This window comes from Tursiops truncatus, chromosome 14 (genome assembly GCF_011762595.2).
Source record: "Tursiops truncatus isolate mTurTru1 chromosome 14, mTurTru1.mat.Y, whole genome shotgun sequence".
NCBI lineage: Eukaryota > Metazoa > Chordata > Mammalia > Artiodactyla > Delphinidae > Tursiops > Tursiops truncatus.
In genome coordinates, this window is record NC_047047.1 from 70,670,165 (window position 1) to 70,691,210 (window position 21,046).

Consider the following 21,046-nt stretch of genomic DNA (forward strand, 5'->3'; position numbering starts at 1 on the left):
TGAGGATTCAGTGCTTTAAGTGCTTAGCATGGTGTCTGGCAATAGTTAGTGTCAGTAAGTGGGAGCTGGTTGTTATATGACTTTTTCCATAGTTTGCATTATTTCCTGATGGACGCCCAGAAGTGGATTTACTGGGTCAGGTACTCTTTAGGCTCTTGATACATGGCACCTGCCACATTGCTTTCTGAGACCCATTTCAGTTTACAGAGCCCTTGGCGCTACTCAGGAGTTTCACTGCTCTTCATCAGCGCCCCTCACCCCTCACCCCTCCCTTTATTTTTAGGTTTGGGAAGCTCATTTAGTTAGGTAAAGATGTTACCCAATTATTTAAGTTTCATTATTTAATAATTATAAATGTTGAACTTTTTGTTGTATGTTTCCTCTTTGCAGTGTCTGTTCATGACCTATTTAACAGTTGGAATCCCTTAACAGTTTCTAATTGAATTATGTGGCCTCTTTAATAAAGATATTAATCTTTTGTCATATGGACCGCAAATAGTTTTCCTGTTTTCTTCTTATTTTAGGGTTGAGTTTTTTTGTTTTTAAAGTTCTCACACAGACACACACAATGTGATCCGTCTCCTGTTCGTGGCTGTCACAATGAATTTCATCACCATCCATGCCAGGTCTGATGGTAGTGCCTTGAGTCCAACAAGAGAGACTCTCCCCATGGTTACATGGGTGCCTAATAACAGCGAACACAGATGCCTTCTACGGTAAGTACACAGACTCTTCATAGAGCCAGAGAACATATTTCCTTTGATTTAGGCAAATAGAGTAGAGAAAGAAGGAGGTAACAAAACTATTGCTTGGTGTTTTTTTGTTGTTTTTTTTTCCGAATTTATTTATTTATTTATTTATTTTTGGCTGCGTTGGGTCTTCGTTGCTGCGTGCGGGCTTTTCTCTAGTTGCGTCGAGCAGGGGCTACTTTTTGTTGAGGTGCACAGGCCTCTCATTGTGGTGGCTTCTCTTTGTTGTGGAACACAGGCTCTAGACACGCGGGCTTCAGTAGTTGTGGCACGCAGGCTCAGTAGTTGTGGCTCACGGACTCTAGAGAGCAGGCTCAGTAGTTGTGGCACACGGGCTTAGTTGCTCCGTGGCATGTGGGATCTTCCTGGACCAGGGCTTGGACCCATGTACCCTGCATTGGCAGGTGGATTCTTAACCACTGCACCACCAGGAAGTACAATTGCTTGGTGTTTATAATTTTAGCTTATAATTTAGCTTATAATTTTAGCTCTTCATGATTGGAATCTTCTAGACATTCTCCATCCTTTCCTCTAGGACTGGTGTTGTGAAGGTACCAGTGCAGATATTTTTGGCAAGTGTGTGGTCCACTCATCATGAGGCCTCAGCCGAGTTCTCTGAGAGCTCCCAGTCCCACCCACCCCAACCTACCTTCTTCTGATTTTTTTCTTGCAAGGAGATACTAGGTCTTGGTGAGATTTGGGGATTAAGGCTCTTCCCTTGGGTAAAATGCTGGTAAATCTACCTTCTCCTACTAATCCATTAAATCTAAAGTCCTTGCATGCAAGAGAGGGAGCAATCCCATCTGGTGTTCTATGCTTTTGCCCTGGGCTTTGCGTGGGTATCCTTAGGAGAGCAAAGCTGGTCTATTACAACAGGTTAGAGAACAGCCTCAGGCGGGACTGAATGAAGGCAGGGAGGCCCCCGACTGGATTTTAGAATGGCAGTCACAACTGGTTCTTCCTGAAGGAAGGGTGTTGCGTCTCTTCTCAGGCTGATGGCGTGGAGTTGCCATGTGGATTTGTCACAGTTCTCCAGGACAGCCTCTGGCACAGGAAGCAGACCAGGGGGAAGCTAACTTTTTGAAGCTTTCGGTTGCACAAGTGTAATAAGAGCACTTAAACTGAAGGGAGACCCTCAGAGTCGATGCCAGAGTGTTTGCAAGTCCCTTTCAGCTTTGACCTTTAATTGCCCTTTATTCTTGCCTTTCAGCCCTGTACGTTCATTCCCTTGCTGAGGAGTCCTATCCTTTATGATCACCAAGATGTGCATTCAAGTCTGTAACAGAGCCCGGACAGCTGATGGGAGAGGTGGCACAGGCCTGCACTGGGGTTTCTCATCTCGGTGGCAAGGACAGTGGCACACAGAGGCATTACATTGGCTTCCGAGTCTAGATCTATAAATATATTTATTATAACAAGAACTTAACAATAAACATATACTATGTACAATACCGTTACAGAGAACCCTGTTTTATATCATTCACAGAAATAGCCAGTTTTGCTCCAGTGTGATAACTGAGGAGAGAACAGGATTTCAGTGTCGTCTGTGTTGAGTCCCGCTGACCGCTAGCACCTCCTTTGGAGGTAGACGCCCACCAACGCTGACATCGCCCTGCCCCAGGCAGTTAGACACTTGTGCTCCAGTCCTTGGGTTCACACTTGCACCCTGTTTGACATAAATACTTTAAATGACATACAATGTATGTAGTTTTGTGCTTATTACTTTTTAAAAGAATAAATAATATTAAAAACTGCATAACGAAGCTCGGTATCTTGTCCAAGTGGGAGCCACACTTGTAGTGCTAGAAGTTGATGCCCGACACTGGGACTTTGTGTCATCAAATACTGAAGGATGGAGAGCGTGTCCTGTCCTTTTCTCCTTATAAGTGGTTTTTATGATGAAATGACGGCAAGTCGACTTACCAGGTATAAAAATGGTAAATGCGTATTTGGTACCAACTTCAGCTAAACAGCACAGCAGTGGCGGCTGCCTCCTTCGTGCCCTGGAATGGAAACTGGTCACCACGTGAGGTTTGAGGGTCTGAGGACTAGAGGGAAGGCCTTTCTCTGTGAGCCACGGGGTGGCCTCCCTCCTGGCTCCCCTTGCTTGGGTTAAGATGCTACTAGAAGAATGATTCAGGCCTTGGCTGTCACGGCTCGTCTGAGAAGGCTGTCCCCATCCTGAGAGCTCTTTGTGGCAGGTGCCTTAATATATAGCTATAAATATCAAAAATAGTCTCCTGTGCTTTGTAGACATGTATTCTCCCTCCTTCCCTTCCAGCCTGGCCTGGGTCCTCAGCTTTACCTCATGGAGGGAGCTGACCTGGTGTCACGAGCCAGAACTGGTTTCCTTCAGGAACAGAGTTGTCTCTCTACGACAGTGCTTCCATGAGGCACGGCTTTTACGGGGCTGTCTGGGAGTTACTTTTTCTAAAAATAAAATGGGGGCATTCACCCCCACCCAGGAGAGATCCTCTATTCTGAACATAGAAAAATTAGAGCAAATGCCCCACTCTGGCACTACCTACAAAGAGCTTTGGGAATTCCCGCGTTATCCCTCTCGTGGCTGCCTCTTTCTCTCGGTACTTAAAAATAGCCTTTTGTTTATCAAGAAAATGCCTTGGAAATCTAAATAATTCATATGGGATAAGAGAAAGCTAGCACAATCACCTCGTCCTTCTCCAGCAAAAACACGGTAGAAGACCCTGTGAAGGGACAGACGGTTCTCCCTAGCTGTCCCCACGGCTGCCGCCGCTCCAGTCACGTCTGGCTCCGCAGAGAACCTGGACTTATCTTCGCCCTCGTGGGGACCAGCAGCCTCCTAGGCCTCAGGCCCCATACATAGTATTGTCCCTTGTTTCCCCTCGGCCACTGAAATCGTAGATGGGTTAAAAACAGAAGTAGGAATCAAAGTGATAAGGACACTTTGATCTTATTTCAAGAGAGCCTGACGCCTAATATTGTCATAGGATAACTGATCTATGGTTGGTTGGGGATCAAGCTTGCCCTGCAGGAAGGAAAAACGGCTTCTCTCTCCCAGTTGAAAAATATGTGAAACTATTGCACCGGGCAGAGTGAGCGCCTCCGGTCAGAGCAAGGGCCTCTGCAGGAGCCCCAGGGCCCAGCTCGCTCGCTCGGTCGCGGTTCCCGCAGCTCGGAGGCTACTCCCTCGTTTTCCCCAAAGGCGAGGATGATTTCCTACATTCAGTGTAGACGGTATTCAAAATGTGTGGCGTAGTGAGTTCCTTGATTGTGTTGGTCGGCCTCTTATTGGTGTTGCTGGAAGTTGATCTTTGTGAGTAGCATTTGCCTCACCAGACGTGTCTGTCCACAGTCTCGGCGTGGGCTTTCTGCTGATGTCAGCCGCTTTGAATATATTTCTTTATCACGACGCAGCCGTGTCTGAACACGGGGCAGGGCATGTGGGGGAGGAGGGCCCACGTGTTGGTTGCAGGCTCATAGGCTTCCATGTTGCCCAGGGCAGGTCCCTCACTGCTAACAATGCCTCCAGTTGCATAAATCTTGCCGTCGAGTACCACAGCACTGTCAGAGAGAACGAGGAGAGACTTAGCCACTGGATTTCCACCTGGGACCTGGAGATAGATTCCCGGCACCCTGTCCTGTCGCAGGCTGCCTCTCCCCTTTTGCAAAAGTCATGGGGGGGGTCTTGCTGCTTTTCTTTTCCCTCTGACCTCAGCGGGGATAAGAAAAACACCTTTCCTCCAGGACCAATCAGGACGTCATGCTATATTACCCTCCAAGCTGTGGGCGACACTGATGCGTACTGGGTGTCCCAGGACCTGCCCACCTGACTCAAGTCAGCTGGGAGATGAGCGGCCTCTGTGTACAGGTGCTCGGCTCAGTTCACTGGGTCTCTATGGAGCATCTTTTCGGTGTTGCTGGGACAGAGCCTTCCTACCACTCAAATCTAGTTGGGAACATGATGCGCCAGAATGATAGCAGACAGGATAACACGGAACTAAGTTGTACCTGAGCATCAGCCACTCGACTGGGAATTTCACCCTTGCCCAGGTGCTCAGTCAGAACTTCCTGCTGTGACTCCTTCACATGTGTGACCTGATACTGCCGCCCGCCCGTGGCTGCAAGGGCCCTTCCCTGTGCCACACTCATGGGCTTGGTCAAGCTGTCTCGGGCAGCTCTCTGCTTCTCTGCGCTTACTATCTCACTGCATCCCAGCTACCCCTTCACACGGATGCCAGATCTATGCTTCCAGCCCCGAGTTCTCTCTCATTTCCGCTAATGGCCATTTCTTCTTGGCTGTCCCCTGAAATTGAACAGAAACCCTTCCAAAGTCTCCACCCATTTCTGAAAATCTGAGCCTGGACAGAACATGTGTATCTAGACGTCCTCCCAGACACTGAAGCCCCCAGCTGTCTCTCTTGCAGCTCCATGCCATCTGGGCCCCTCACACGCCTCCCCTTGTGGCATATCCTTTCCCTGCTTCTCTTGCAAGACCCAGCTTAAATATCCCTTCAGGCATCATCTCTCTGCGCCCACACTCCGGCTGTCTTGATCACTGGACAGTATTCTCAGAGTTGCCCTGCACACGGTCACTATGTAGGATATGTCACATGAAAGTAGGGCTCAAGAACTGTAGCATCTTCATACTAATAGGAACTTAGCACTCATCTAGTCCAAGGGCATGTTTCATAGGTAGAGCTTCCCCAGAGAGGGGAAGTTACTTGCCCAAGGTCACGTAAGGTGTCAGTGGTAGACTGTAGCTTTCCTAGCTGTACCACACAAACAGCAGGCACTCGATAAATGCCTCATGCTCTTGCCACACCGAGGATTCAGGGATCACCTCTGCACAGGTACAAGATGTCTTCAGGACGGCTCTGTTATGGAAATGCTGCAAATGGGGTCTCTGTGGTTCCCATTTTTTCCCTAGTTCCTCTTAGTCCAGGAAAGGGTGGGGCTAGAAGAGCAGGGTGTGTGTCTCACTGCCCAGGGTGGTTAATTTTTCTGGGCCAGAGCGCCCAGGGAACCAGGCCACACTCCGACCTCTACCTCTCTCTTCCGGGGGGCTGGTCTGGGTGTGTTTCTGCCCAGTCAGCTGCGGGACTCCAGGGCAGCTATGCCTCGTGCCTCACTGGGTCCAGCTCCAAAGAGCCGTCAGGATCATGTGCCATCAGGGCACTCCCCCAAAAGCCACCTGCCCCACGTAGGGTATCACACAGCTCTGGCCTGTTGCTGCCTCTCGTCTGTGACCGGGCAGGCGGTCCTGGGGGAAGCTGACCTCATAGCACCACCCTCACCTCTCACTGAGAGAAGGTGTGGCCTTAAGGACCTGGTGCCGGTGTCTGTAGGAAGCCATTCCTGTGCAGCTTGGAGGCAGGGTCAGCTGGAGCCACAGGGTCAGGCTTTTGGAGCACTTCACACTCTGCACGAATGCCCCCCCCCCGCGGCTGGCTGAGGCTGGTGCTGTTCTGGGCCCAGGCACCACCTCGGTCATCGGATGGTGGTCAGTCATTATGAACCAACCCGTCCCTCTGTCCCTTCCCCGGCCCTCCTCCTCCCCGGCCCAGCCTCCTCACCTGCAGAACTGGCGAGAGTGATTCATGTTGGGGCCCGCCTTAATGTTCCCTTTGTCAGGGTCATAGATGGTGGTGGCTCTGGCATAAGCCCCACCCAGGATGAAAACGAAGCCATTGAGGGTGACGGCAGGAGCGTACTTGTTGTCTGCAAGGAGAGCGGAGCAGGCAGGCAGGTCAGGGCCCTCTGCCGGGCCCCCTCCCCTCCTCCATCCCAGCAGGCCCTGCAGGGGACAGGAGCTGCAAAGACCTCCAACATCACTGGTTGGCCCGAGACCAAGGCTGGGGCCAGGAGACACCTGGCACGGACCAGCTTGCCCTTTGTCCAGGTAGTGGGAGCTTCAGCTGCATCTGAGCTGGGACCTCCCCTCCCCTCCCACCCCCCTGGACTTGGGTGTGCAGAACCCTTGGGCTCAGCCCGCCCCCTGGGTTTGGGAATATTGACACTGACTAAAGCGATGAGGTGGGGCCACTGCCCTGATCCTGGGCCGAGGAGACAGCTGGTTCTCACCAATCATCGGGGACTCGATGAAGCTCCATGTGTTGCTCTGTGGAACGTAAGACTGGAGGACGCCTGCAGCTCGGCCCGCCTCGTTCACGCCCCCAAACACGTAGATCTTGCCTCCACACACTGTGGCTGCTGCCGAGTGCACTGCCTTGGGCAGAGGGGCCACCGCCTCCCATTGGTTGGTGATGGTGTCATACCTGTTGAGAGAGGAGAAGAAGAGCCAGAATCAGATGGGCCTCGTGCAGGGCAGGGGCCTCAAGCAAGACAGCAGACACGGGGGAGCCCCACCACCCACTTCCTGCCCTCGGTGTAGCCCGATATCACACAGTGGAGGGCACTTGGGATGAATCACTCAAGGCCACCCAGGATCTAGCCCAAACCGGCCCTCTCAGCCTCCCTCTTGAACCTTAGGGGGGCTCTTGTCTGTCTGTGGAAACCTCTCTCAGCTCCCCAGCTTCCGGGCCTCTTCAGCCCTCTCTGTGCAGCTCAGTCCTACTCTTTCATTCAGCAACCCGGCACTGGGCATCTCCTACATACCCAGCCCATGGGCTGGAAACTGGGGGAATAGTGGCCTGGACCAAGGAAGGAGCTGGGAACAGAAGGAGAGGTAAACTGATAAGGGTTAGCGTGAATTGATGTCTCATTTCAGGGAGTCGCTGAGGATGCCTCAGGGTCTCTGGCTTGGGAAACTGGACAGAGGGGGCACTACTCATGGGACAGGGAATCGAGGTTGGGAGAGTTTGGGGAGGAGGATGATTTTGGTTTTATTCATGGGAAGTTTAAAGTATCTGTGGGTAACAAATTGGGGATGTGCAGGGGCAGTTGGTATTTAGGTCTGGATTAAATATCCAGCTATGGGATCATGGGCACATAGATGGAAACTGAAGACGAGGTAGTTCACAGGGAGCGTGTGGGGTGAGGATGGGCTGAGGACACTGGGGAGATGCCGGCCTGTATGAGGGGAGCTGAGAGGAGTCCAAGAGTGATGTGACAGAAGGCAAAGCTGCAGCACGGAGGATGTGACAGGAGGTCAGGAAGTCCCCAACAGGTCACTGGTGGTCATGTCAAGGGCATCATATGTGGAACGGGAGGTGCAGGGCTATTTGTGTATGGAGGAGGGAGCAGAGAAGGTGGGACTTAGAAAGGACTATAGAGCTAAAGGGGGTTTTGCTGATAAATGTTTAACAACCAGCTCTCCAGGGAAGAAAGTCCTGGTGTGTAGCATTTGCTGATTTCTGTAATGTAAATCCTCTCATCATGGCTGATTTCAAGCTACCATCACTGGGACATCACTGAATGTGGGGTTGGGAAGAGATGCCCAGTAGTGCCCCAGGACACAGAATCTCCCCCAGTACAGATGCAGTGGACACATACAACCTCCAGAACATAGGCAGTAGTAAAATGTAGTAAAAAAAATTAGACAGTGTTGAGTTTTGAGTATGGATTACCTTTGTTTTTAAATAATTCTAAGTTTATATGAGTTAATTTTTAATAATCTCTGTAGCTAACAACTGACTTGCAGAGTTCCTGAAGATTTAACAGTGGGCTCTAATGAACCAGTATGAACCAGCTCCAGCACAGCATGGGTTTTATTTTAATTTGCGGGGGGGAGTTTTAATTGTGTTTACATGCTGATGGGAAGGAGCCCAAGTGGATAAGGAACGATGAACTATATATGAAAGAGAGGGGAGAGCTGATGATGGGTGGTTCCTGGTAGCTGGATACAAATTGGATCCAGAGTAGACAGGGAAGTGGTGGCCATCTAAGCATGAGAGAGGAAGGCAAGGATGTCATGAGCATAAGGACATATGCAGGAGTGATGGCAGGAAAAAGAGAGAGTTCTTGATTGATGGCTCCATTTTCTCTGTGAAGCAGGAGTCAAGTATTGGAGGAGTCTGTGGGGTAAGATCCTTGAGGAGAGAGGTGAAGATGGGAGACGCACGCTCTTGAGAGTGGGAGAAACGGCTGACAAGGGAAACACAAAAAATGCCCTGCACCATGAGGATCCAGTAGAGGTTGGAAGACTTCAATACACATGAGGCCAATCTACAAGACTGAGGGATTTTCTCCACCAGCAATCAGCTCCCAGAGGGCAGGCGTGGAGATGGTAAAGGGGAGGATTGAACAGGCTTGCCCAGGTCTCTAGGATCTGTGGTGTAGGACAAAGTGGCAAAGTCAGAGGATGGAGAAGTGATGGAACATGAGTTCCAGGCAGGGCAGGGAAAACGTGAGAAGAGACACAGCGGATGGCAAGAGTAGACTTGGCATTAAGCAAATGGGCCACTGAACCGGGATCTTTGAGGTCTTTCTTAGTGGGGCAGCTGTGTTTCTCAGTTGTTCCCTGAGGGCCACCCTCACAAGCATTCACTCTGGATCTTCCATCTACGGCTCACCACGCTGTTCACTGCTCTTTCGTGGGTTCTGGACCCAAGGCGGGGCCTCCACCGTGGGCTTGCTGCACCACAACACTTGGGATTCTCCCAGCACACCTTTCCCGGGAAGCACACGGGGCCCACTTTTCCTCGTGAGCCTCCTTGAGGCATTAGTCATTGCATGGTCACAGCTCAGTGACCCAGGAAGATGGTCTCTCCTAGCTGGTGCCCCTGGCTGTGAGACGTCCAGCTCTGTGCTTGCACAGACTCAGGATTTGAGAAGAAGCTCAAGTACCTGAAAGGGGAGCAGGGGCTGATTCAATTAAGCCCCAGACGAATGATACGTGGCTAATAGGCAATGGAATAAGAGCCTTTTGGGACAGTATGAGAAGTTCAGATATGTTTTTTAAGCCGATGTGGCAGAGATCCAAAGAGCTGCAGAAGGAGCTGGGAGACAGTGGAAGATTATGTGGCTGTTAGTCTTCAGGCTTTCGGTATAATGGCACATTCTGCCAAACGTGAATTTCTTGTTATTCCAGGTGGCTGATTGCCAAGCCACAAGCCCTCCCGTCAGCTCAATCTGTCAGCTTCCTGCTTGAGAAGGATATGCTAATGACATGCAAATGACCCCGCGGAGTGCGGCGCTCTGCTATCATTTATCCAGTAACCACAGCTACTGCAATATATTGCTATAAAGTATTAGACCCAGTTATTTATATAATGATATAATACAGGTTTGTCTATTACACTGTTGTTTTAAACTATAATTATATAATCTTGCTCTAGTCCTGCAATACAGTAAGGTAATTATAATGCACCATACATCTCATTCATTATCAATATAAGAACAATTTTTACCCTTAGTGCTTCCCGGGGAACAAAGTGTCCTCGTGTCTGTCCCCATTCCCCCGACCTTCCTGTCACCCTGAATTCTCATCATTGTCACTGTGTGGCACAGAAATTGACCAAAGGGGGTCTAGCTATGTTCCTTGGGAAGCAGTGGGCACCCCTTCCATGTACCCTCCACTCAAGAGCCTTCAGGTCTGTGTCCTGTCCATACAAGGACGGCTGACAGATCCCAGTGGACTAGGGGAGGCCTCAGGGCACCGTGTCCTGGACTGCTCCTCCATCTCCTGGGGTTCCCAAGGTGGTCTTGCCCATTCTGTGCCCCAGCTGATTTTGCAGCGAAACAAAGGTCTAGCCAGCTGCCAGGGCGAACTGCTCCTGGGCCCAACAGGAGTGGAGTTTGTTCCCCTTCTTTGTGCATTTGATCCTTGAACAAATCCCTGTATTTATCAACAAGTTTGCAAAATGAGTAATCAGCATCTTAGGAGATTAAAAATAGCTGATAAGAGCGAGACAGGATGACAGATCCAGCTCAGTTTACTCCTACATAGAAAATGTCTCATTTTCGTGTGTTTATAGTGGATCACAAACGAGTGGAACCTGGTGCTTCTGGAAAGCTTGGAGAGTGATGGGTGTGCAGTGGGTCCCACAGAAGGCTGTCGGCGTCAGGGCTGAACCAGGTTCAACAGCAGTATTAATATCTTCATAATCACACGGGGATTCCCCATTATCTTCAAATCAATATGACAATTAAATGTTGTTACTGAGCCATCTCTGAGCTCCACTTGGGGGAGTTAAAAGCCCACAGTGAAAATCCAGAGCCTGTCTCACTCTGAAACCATCTTTGCCGTAACATTTATCAAGTGTCCAATTAGCCATCGAGGGAAGAATACAAACGGAGGGGTCTGTGCGGCTCTGCAGGCGAGAAGCTATCACACGGGAAGCTGATAATGGGGTCCAGGGTGGGGGGGCCAGGGTGCGGGAAGAACGTGGGAAAAAGGCTCCGGTGACCTTAGCCGTGACCCCCTGGGTTGGAATTTGGGGCCAGTTCAGCCTAACTTGTCACTCTCTGGGGCACTAGATTCTCCAAAAGCAGGACTGCCCTGCAGTTTCCCCCATCCTGCTGCTGACTCAAAAAGCTATCTGAGCTCGTTCTGCAGTTTCTCTCCAAGGTGTCCGTTCTCTGCATGATCCATTTCCCCGTCTCAAAGGAAGACTGTTTCCACCCAGAGAAGCGCCGGCCTCCAGCCTATTCCCCTCCTGCCTGCACAGGATCCCTCCGCCAGGTGCGGCCAGCTTCGAAGGGCCGAGGTGAGGAAGCCAGCCTGGAGCTTCCAGCAGAGGGCAGGCTTTATACACATGACTTACATTCTCTTCTAGAGAATTCTAGAGGGTTGGCCAGGCCTGTGTGCAGCGACCCTTCTCTGGGTTACATGCAGATTTCCTTGGAGGTGTGGGAGGCAGGGAGGAAGGGAGCTCCCCCGTGTGTCACCTCCACTTGGCAGGAACACGAAGGCACAGCCACTGGCGCGGTGCACATTTGGACCATTGGTTCCAGCTTAGCCCTACATCCCAGCCAGTCTCTGGGCTGCTACTTCCGGTCCCAGTAAGTTCCCTAACTGCCTGGTCAGGGCATCCAAGCCCATCCTGTGTTTTTGCACCATTGGCTCTCATGCCTCCAGCTTGTCAGGCCCCCTGAATGGGACAAGAGTGTCCCGTCTCGGTGGCTGGGCAGTTGTTACCCTTCTTGCTTCTACTCCACCATCAGGACTTCCCTGGTGGCGCAGTGGTTAAGAATCCGCCTGCCAATGCAGGGGACCACAGGTTCGATCCCTGGCTTGAGAAGATCCCACATGCTGCGGAGCAACTAAGCCCACGCACCACAACTACTGAGCCTGCACTCTAGAGCCCACGAGCCACAACTACTGAGCCCATGAGCCACAGCTACTGAAGCCCCCGTGCCTAGAGCTTGTGCTCCACAACAAAAGAAGCCACCGCAATGAGAAGCCCGCGCGCCGCAACAAAGAGTAGCCCACGCTCGCCTCAACTAGAGAAAGCCCGCGCACAGCAACGAAGACCCAACACAGCCATAAATAAACAAATAAATAAATAAAAGTCCAGTCTCCAGTGGGTCTTAATTGGGTGGGGTTTGGGGAGGAGGAGTGATGTGCTTTTAGCTCTCAGGGGATGTCAGAGGATGCCCCTGTCGTGACTGTGACCTCCTTACCTCTCCACGTGGTCCACATTTCCTGCCACGCCAAGTCCCCCGAGGGTGTAGATCTTCCCATCATAGACAAGGCTATTGTGCCGACAGCGGGGGACCGTCATCCTGGAGACGAGGTTCCAGTTATCGAGCAGGGACATGTAGCACCAGACATCGGCCAGCGTCACCCCTGATTCCATCCCACCTGTGGGCAGTATGGGAGGTCCAGAGAGTGGGCAGGGAGTGAGGAAGGGTCTCAGGCTGGGCAGGCGCAGCCCCGGGGGCAGGAGGAGAAGGCTTCCCCTGCAAAGTAGACACTTGTGGCCTTGGCCTTCCTTAACCCTGCTGTGGGGAGAGGCCCCCTGGGGAAGTCTGTGCCCGGTCCCCAGCCCAGCCCTGAGGGGCCTCACCTGAAAGGTAGATGTTGTCCCCGGCACTCACTACGCTGAAGAACTCGCGGTCATAGAAAGGCAGTGAGGCCAGGGGGTACCACTTGTTGTTCTGCGGGTTCCAGCAGGTGACAGCCACCAGCGAGCGCTGGGTCATCCCCACCATCTGACGGCCCCCAACCAAAACGATGACCTCGGCCACACCTGCAGGGACACGGATGGGCACCCTTGGGATAGCCTGACACTGTGTCAGCAACTGTGCCTGGTGCCTCCTTGGGGGACCACCCAGAGTTGGGCTGACGGCGTGGCGCCTGCCTTTGGGGGCTCGGGGCATATCCCGCCATACCTGCTGAGAGGCGGGGCCGCGTTCGGGGCGTCTGCATCTCCTGGCGGGCGTGTGGCAGCATGTGGTAGCGTTTGGCCTCATTGACCAGGTCCCGACATGCTTCCGATGACTTGATCAGCTCCTCGTTGTCAACCACGTTGAGCAGGTAGCTGGGGTGGATGAAGGGGAGGCGGACCACGGCCAGGAGCTCCGCCGAGTACTGCGGGGTCAAGGGGGCATGGGGTCTTCTTAGATCATAAGGTGGCATCACCTCTTGTGAAGTGTGTTGAGAAGGAAGAAGCGAGAGGTGTGGGACTGGGCAAAAGGGGTAATTCGAGGGTGCCTTTGGCTTGGGAGTGTCGACACTGCTCACCCCGGCCTAGGCAGAGCTGACGGGCGCTCCCGGCAGCAGGAGGTGAGGAGGGAAGGAAGGGGGAGGTCTGGCGTGCTGTGGCTGACCCTGGGGTGGGCCATCCATCAATCTCTTGAGCACCTTCTCTCTGCCTCCACCCAGGTCACGGGCCTCTGCTTCACACCAGGCTGCCGGGGACTGAAATGAGGATCCTGATCCTTGACGAGGTGGGGCAGGAGCTCAGGAAGGGGTGGGAGGGCCCAGGACAGCTGACGGTGGTGGGAGGGCCCAGGACAGCTGACGGTGGTGGGAGGGCCCAGGACAGCTGACGATGATCATCGCGCTTGCAAGTCAGAACCGTCAGAACCTGTGCCTCCCCATCGCCAGCAAGCCCCTTTCGTGGCACGCACTGGACTCCCTCACCTGCATCAAAGGCTTTTCATGGACTGATGTGAATCTCCCTCTTGTCTGGCAAACTCTTTGCTCATCACTGTATTTTAGTTTCATCCAACAACTAATCGGTGACCACTCTTTGCCGTGCATTGAGTGTGCTATTGGGGGTGCAAAGACCAATAAGACCTGGTCCCTGACCTCCAGGTATACAGAGTTTAAGGGTGGGGAAGGGATCCATCACATAAAAGGACTCTTCCCACAGCAAGAGTCTAGATAGGGGTTGTGGGAGTGCAGGAGAGGAGGCTCCCCAGAGTGGGTACCATCTGAGCCGGGTGTGGAAGGATTGCCAACTTTTCCAGGCCTAAGGCGGACTGGGGGTGGGGGAGGGGGAGGGATTCAAAGCACACACAGAGGCATCGGAGTGTGAAAGAGAGTGTTGCATTTGGGGGACTCTATGGAGTTGGATGCAGGAGGCTTCTGCTGGGCGTTGGGCAGCAGACAGGGGGAAATGAGACTGGAGAGGTCAGCTAGGCACTGGCCTCCGCTGACCTCCTGCCTTGTCTGCCAAGGGCTGTGTAGTGTTTCCTGCAGAGTGGATGGGAGCACTCACGAGGGGTTTTACTTTATTTATTTTTATTTTTTAAAGTTTTATTAAAAATTTTTTGGGGAGCTGTGCCACGTGGCATGTGGGATCTTAGGTCTTGGACCGGGGATCGAACCCGTGCCCTCTGCCGTGAAAGCACTGAGTCTTAACTGCTGGACTGCCAGGGAAGTCCCTCATGAGGGGCTTTAAACAGAGAAATTACAGGACCAAACATGCTCCTAGGAAGACCACGAGGCTGCAGGGTGGGAATGAATTTGGAAGGAGGAGACTGAAGGCGGGGAAACCTCTCAGGAGACGACTGCAGTCATCCTGGTGAGATGAGGGGCCTTGAATGGGGAGAGAGAGAAGCTGGCTCTCGTAAGAGGAGGCACAAGTGGCAGTGGTGTGTGGCCAAGTGGAGGTGGAAGGTGTGGGAGGACTCTCAACTTCTGCCATGGGTAATGGGCAGAACTGGAATAAGGAACACAACAAGATGTGTAGGTCTGGGGGTTTATGAATTAGAGGGGCTTGGGGGACATGGGCTGGAGGTGTCCAGTAGACAATCAAAGGCAGAGGTCTGGGCTGGAGACAGATTTGGGCATTGTGGTGGACGGTGGTGGTCATTACTACAGCCACCCAACCTGACTTCCTTCCTCTGAAAATGAATCTTGCCCCGACCCCTCCTGATCAGTCAGAGGACCGCCTTCTCCTGGGCCCAGTGGCTGGGGCAGGGGTGGAGAGCCATGTCTGCGTCCCGTATCCACCCAAGGCTGTGAATGCCCCCGCCCGCCCCATCCCTCCCTCCCTCATGCCTCTTCTTGTTCCGCACGCAACGAAGTAGCCCCTGTCACGTGTCACTCAGCTGCCTCAGCTCGTTCTGGGCTCCCGCCTCCCTGACTCTGTCCTCCCATTTGCTGCTCTCTGGGGGGCCTCTGAGCTCTCCTGAGAGCTACCTGTGTGTCTGCACTAACGGCCGGGGGCTCCTCACACGTTAGAACCAAGGTAATTCCGTTCTAAGCAAGGCCGTCGGTCGGAGATCCTTCCGGGCTGTGCTCGATTTCCTGTAACTCAGGGGCCCTCCTGCGGACCCTGCTCTCTTTTCCTTCCGCCCTGGGCTCCGGCTCTGATTTCTTCAGCTGTCCCCCCTGAGGGACTCGCCCTCCCTCCCATCAGGTGGGCCGTGGTTTCTGCTTGGTCCAGGTGCTCTCTACCCTCTCAACAGCCCGAGCGTGGGTGGGGCTCCTGCTGCTGGGTCCGAGCTCACGGGAGCCCAGGGCACCCTGGCTCAGGCACACACTTCTCTCCCTGCAGGGTCCTGGTGCTGCGCACCTGGCCCTGCGGCCTCTCGGTTGGCTTGGGTCTCCTTCAGGTGTAATGCCAGCCCTAGAGAACCCTCTAGTGCCTGATTTCTCATCTCTCATCCCCCTTCACCGCTCTGCACCCATGGGAGCTGGTCCAGGCTCCCTACCCGGGCCTGCTGGCTCTCAGATGCTCCCACTGCTGGTCAGACCAGGCAGCCCTGCCTCCTCTAATTTCCTGGCCCCTTGCTCCAGACACCATCCCTGTACTGTGAGGGAGAAGGGGCAAGCCGGGTGGGGGTGGGGCAGGCCCTACCTGCGCACGGGACACGGGGTCTTTCTTGATCCACTTGATGACGGTCTCGTACACTAGCTCCTCGGCCTTGGTGTTGAGGCTGTCATTGGCGATGTAAGCAATGAAGTCATCCTTGGAGATGTTTAGGATCTCCTCCTGGGTCGCCACCTCGGGGAAGATCTGCAGCGCAAAGGCCTTGGCCATGTGGTAGAGCTCGCTGCACTGCATGGCCTCGGCCATGGCCAGCACCCCCAGGCAGTTGCTAGCCGTCAGCTGCTTCTCTGGGGGCAAGAGCACAGGACGGGACCACTGACTGCAGGGCCCTGGAAGGGATCACCACCCGTCCCCATCACCTGTCACTCTGGATCCCTCTCTGAGCTCATGTCTTTGTGACCCGCCTTCAGCATTCAGAGTTCCCACAAGCCCATTTCCTGTGTTCCTGGATCTTCAGATCCATTTTCTGGCTTTTTCTCTGCCCCATCTCATGCTGACTTCCCCGGGGCCTCCCTCTGCTGCTGCAGGTCCCGGCAGAAGGGCCGAGACTGAGGTATGGAGTGTCAGTGCCGGGCTCGGACCTTTTTCAGTGCCTGTGAGTGGAAGAGGCCTGGACTTGGGGGGTCACACTGAGGCTTATGGTGTCCGCCATAATTGTGACAGGCACGTCTGGGGTCACAGCCTTCTACTTTAGAGTCATGGTAGCAGTAACACCCCTTATAAGCCCACCCACCACCTCCCATGGGTCTCGGCCTCACCCAACCTGACCTCCAGACCTGGGATCAGTCTGGCCAGAGCTCCTGAGATCCGACTAATGGTTATTCTAGTCTAGACGTGTCTGGGTCCCAGGAGGCCCATCACTTTTGTGGGCCCAACTCAGGAGCTGTGGTTCCTGACTCTTCTAGATGGCTCATTCCCCCAAGGTCACGTCTCAGGCCCCTGGCCATCCCCACCTGGCCTGTTCCCATCCCTGCCTCTCTCACTCCACACTCAGGCCAGTTCTGGTGACTCCTGTCTCTGCCCCTCCCTCTCCCTGCTCTCACCCAACTGGGCAGCTCCAAACTGTAAAGTGAGTGTGTTCTCTGGGCTGGGTCTAATAGAAGCAAGTTTGTTCAGTGTTTAGAGAGCAGGGCTGTGAGGCCAGGGCACAGGCTCCCCATGAACAGACCATTCACACAGGCTTCTCGGTCCATTTGTCCTCACAAGGCTGCCCGGGGTCCCGGTGTGGCCTTTCTGGCCCTCAGAGGAGCAATGCAGAGAACATCTCTGTCCGCCAGTGAGCGGAGGCCTTTGTGCACAGTGACCCAAATTATCACCTTAAAACTGCTGTGGAATCCAGCTACACCCTGAGGCGGTCTGGCTGGGCACGCACAGCCCTTTCCTCTCAATCCTTGCTGTTTCTGAGCTGTTTGCACATCAGCACTGTTCCCTGCGGCTCACCGAGAAAGGACACGCAGACTTTGCAGAAGGTGTGGAACTGGAACTTGCTGGCTGCCTCTAGCAGGGTCTTGGCGTTGGCCGAGTCGATGACCAGGGAGCCCGTGTAGACAAACTCCAGCAGCAGCTCAAGGACGTCGGCCTGCAGGTTGGACAGGACGAGCTCCAGCTTCTCCCGGCCACACTGGCTGCCGTCTTGCACCGACCTAGGCACAGAGACCAGGGTGTCCTTACCTGCCGCCCTGCGGCCACGGCGCCGCCTCCTCACAGGGCTAGGTCTCCCTGCACTCCTCGGTCACGCCCTTCCTTTTAGGACTCAAGGGACACAGCAATGACACACCTGAACCTAGCGACCTTACACGGGATCTGAAAGAGAAGAGTCTGACCAGAGACGCCCAGAAGAACAGAAAACCCTGCTTATCACTACTCGGCATGTCCATGCAAAAAAAGATGCAAATCAAAAAGCATGAGCTGTGGATGGGGACGAGGACCAAGACTGGCCTCAAAGGGAAACAATACGGTTCGGCTCCACTGCTGGCCCCGGCGTCTCCGCCAAACAAAACGTGGCCGGCAGGTCCCGGGCCGCGGGGCCCGTCTGCCTCCAGTGGGAGAATCTCCAGCGTGACTGAGGCTCCCAAACGCCTGCGATCGCAGCCAATCCCTTGATTGCCCTGAAGACTGAGGGCCCCAAGCCGTCCCGGAACCCTGACTCCAACCCCACCTCTTTCCAAAAACATATTGTTTCCTTTTAGGCATGGAAAGGAAGCCCTTCATGACATTGCTTGGAAACTGAGGACGAGACGAGATAGACGGACAGAATGGTTAGAGCCAGGAGGAGGGGAGGGAGAACAACCAAGGACTTCCGCCACAGACAGCCAGCAGCCATGACCTAGGACCTGGCCCGGGGCGGGGCCTCCTGCCACATGGAACGCGGGGTCAGAGGTCAGAGTGGCCTGCGTGTAGAGTGTGCATCGGGCTTGTGAACTGGGGGGAGCAGGGGAGGGACACAGATATATAAATATGTTTATATCTGGTGTCTACAGAAATACAAAACCATTGCAAAGGCTCCTAAGGCCTGGCAGCCGCACCCTAAAGCTGGACCTGGAAGGAAACAGATAAGATGAAGCAAAAATAACACCAATCGAGAAGTGACCAAGAGGAGAAACACCCAGAGAGTTAGGAGGGAGGCAGGGTTCTCAGAGGCCATCGGCTTGGCACGCGGTCTCGGCCGCTCTGACCTGTCCTGCTACCCGCACTGAGCCTGGTCCTGCCCGGGGGGGCTGGGTTCAGCCACGTGCTGGGAAATGACCTCTGCGTTCCTGGCCCTGCCTCCCCACCCTGTCCTGAGGAGGCCAGGGGCCGAGACTCTTGTGACTGGTCCCTTGGGTGCACCTGTGGCCGGCGGTGGGGGTGTGCAGGTGTCCGGGGGGTGAACAGGCTGGCCCCAGAGAGAGGCCGACTCCCGTGTAAGCAGGGAGTTAGGGGACCTGGGTGCCCCAGCTCTGCCACCGAAGGTGGGCAGCCTTGGTCTCTCTGGCCCTCAGGCTCCTTATCTGCAAAACAGAGGACTGAACTGGATGAGGTCCAAAGTCCCATAGAGTTCAAGTGACAGAGGCTGGAAGATACCTTCCTGGGAGACTCTGCTCTACACGACAGAACCTGAAATGCCACCGTTTGAGCAACATTCTCTCCGGTTAGGCACTGGCCTCCCATGGCCTTTACAATACAAATATGACCTGGCAGGGAACAGGTGAAGCAGTGAGCCTGCGTCCAGGCCCCCCTCCCAGGGGTGCCACTCTGCACCTCCACGTAGGATGGCTCATCTGACCAGGGCCCTGAAGGCTTCATTCTGCCTCGAGCCCTGGGCAGGGCCAGAAAGCTGAGCGGAAAGGTACAGGCTAAACAGAGGGTCTGAGCAGAGCCCCTTCTCAAACCCATAGATGTACACAGTGTGTGTGAGTTTTAAAGTGTCTTAACACACCTAGTGTTCTCCTGTTAGGATGGAGTCCCATGCTTGGGTGACTTTGTTAAGTATAAAAATGGTTTATTATGTGATCACTTGAAACCACAGGCATTCTCCTCACCCCAGGCCTCCGGGGCCATCTGGTCAACCTCTTACTCTACTCTGCCTTCCTTCCGACCTGCCACTCTCTGGCCTCCACACCCTCACCCCCACGCCCTTCATGCTCTGCAGAGGTCACGTTGGGCCACAGCCAGGGCAGGGCTGATGAGGCCAAAGTAGGGCTGCTCCCCTTCTCCCAAGGCTCACAGCCACTGCTGCCTCCCCCTCTGGCCAGCCCTCCAGTCTCCCCACGAGTCCTCAGCACAAAATCAGTGAAGAGCTGAGGTGGGACTTTAGGATGTGCACACACACGTGCACACGCACGCACTGAAATGCATGTGACCTGTGACCCCGAGAACCAAGGAACAACCCTGTGAGGACGGGTGTTGGGTAGATGGAAGGCCAGCGGAACCCCTGGCCCTGAGTTATAGTCTGATGGGACCTGCATGGCTGCACTTGTGGGGAGATGTTGTCTTGCCCAGAATCTGAGCCAGGGAGAGGATCCTGGGGACAAGGTGATGCTCGCATGGCTAGGAGCCAAGGGGTTGCTTGGGGAGGCTCATGGGATGTCAACCATTGCAGGTTCTGTCCAGGGTTGAAGAGGACCGCTGTTCCTGTGATGCTCAGCTGAGGCTCTGCTCCTCCAGACCCCCCACTTCCCATGGGGGCAACCTGTGGAGAGGAGAGGGCCGCTGGTCAACCTGTGGGGAGTGGCTGGAGGCCCCTGGGGCCAGATGCCAGACACTGTGAGCTGACTGACCATTCCTCTCGGAATGAGGAACTCTTGGGGATGGGATGAAGACTTTGTCACGTGACTGAGTTCAAGATCTGGAGGAAGAGAGACCCCCGACAGTGAGGCCTCGTGCAGCTCCCCTGCACAGGCATGTTTATGGTCCACACAGGCATTCTTGTGTGGCTGGACAGCTGTGGGGGCAGAGGTAGGCCAGTGGCCACTCTCCAACCCTGACCATCAGACTGTCTTGGGACGGGACCTCTGTGCTCCTTAGACCTCTTCCCTCTGAGCAAGGACCCCCTGGGAGGTATCGCCCTTGATGGGTGGCCCTGGTCACCAGTGGGGAGTTGTGTCCTCCCCAGATAACCATTCCGTCCCTCTCCTGAGCTGGGTCTGGGGGTCTGAGCATCCCATTTCTCTCAGCCCCATGGAGTATCTGGGGAGCTGCTGGGCAATCGGGGTCATGATATGACCTTGGAGAAGGGGGAGCAGGGCAGGATCGGGCAGCCTTAGCCTTATCAGGGTGGGGCTATGGACCCGACAATTGGGGGTCGGAGCATGGGAGTGAGGGTCAGGCTGGAGCTGCCCAGTCCACAGGTTCTATCAGAAAACTAAAACTTCCTGGGGTCACCTTCTCCCAAGATGGGGTGTGTCTCTAAGGTGTGGGACACAGCCTCTGCTTGACAGGCCTAAGTCTGTGGATGTGCTGGGAATGCCTCAGCCCCAATATCAGGATGTTTGCGACCCTGCCATTAACAATTCACTCACGTGGGATAAGAACTGCCTTCTCCAGAATTCAGGACAGAGTGCCCCATCTACCCCTCACACACCTCAGTGATCAGATGCTTTCATTTTGCAAGCTGGACCTGGAACTGTTGGGGCAGTGGTGGGTGGGGACAGTCACGGAGCAGGGATGAACGTGGATGGTACCCTGCTCTGCTCAGGAGGGTGACCT

General features: G+C 54.1%; 1 protein-coding gene across 1 annotated transcript in view; it reads right to left on the minus strand.

Moving 5' to 3' along the window:
• Window positions 1-815: 815 nt before the first annotated feature.
• Window positions 816-21,046, minus strand: part of KLHL29 (kelch like family member 29) — a 311,704-nt gene continuing 291,473 nt past the window's right edge. Inside the window, exons 7-14 of the mRNA XM_033838957.2 lie at window positions 17,300-17,502; window positions 15,887-16,146; window positions 12,966-13,164; window positions 12,641-12,823; window positions 12,255-12,435; window positions 6,813-7,006; window positions 6,305-6,449; window positions 816-4,292 (exon numbers count right to left, since the gene is read on the minus strand). Of these exons, the coding sequence (XP_033694848.2) occupies window positions 4,109-4,292; window positions 6,305-6,449; window positions 6,813-7,006; window positions 12,255-12,435; window positions 12,641-12,823; window positions 12,966-13,164; window positions 15,887-16,146; window positions 17,300-17,502 (1,549 nt within the window). The 3' untranslated portion in view covers window positions 816-4,108. The remainder of the gene's footprint in view (window positions 4,293-6,304; window positions 6,450-6,812; window positions 7,007-12,254; window positions 12,436-12,640; window positions 12,824-12,965; window positions 13,165-15,886; window positions 16,147-17,299; window positions 17,503-21,046) is intronic.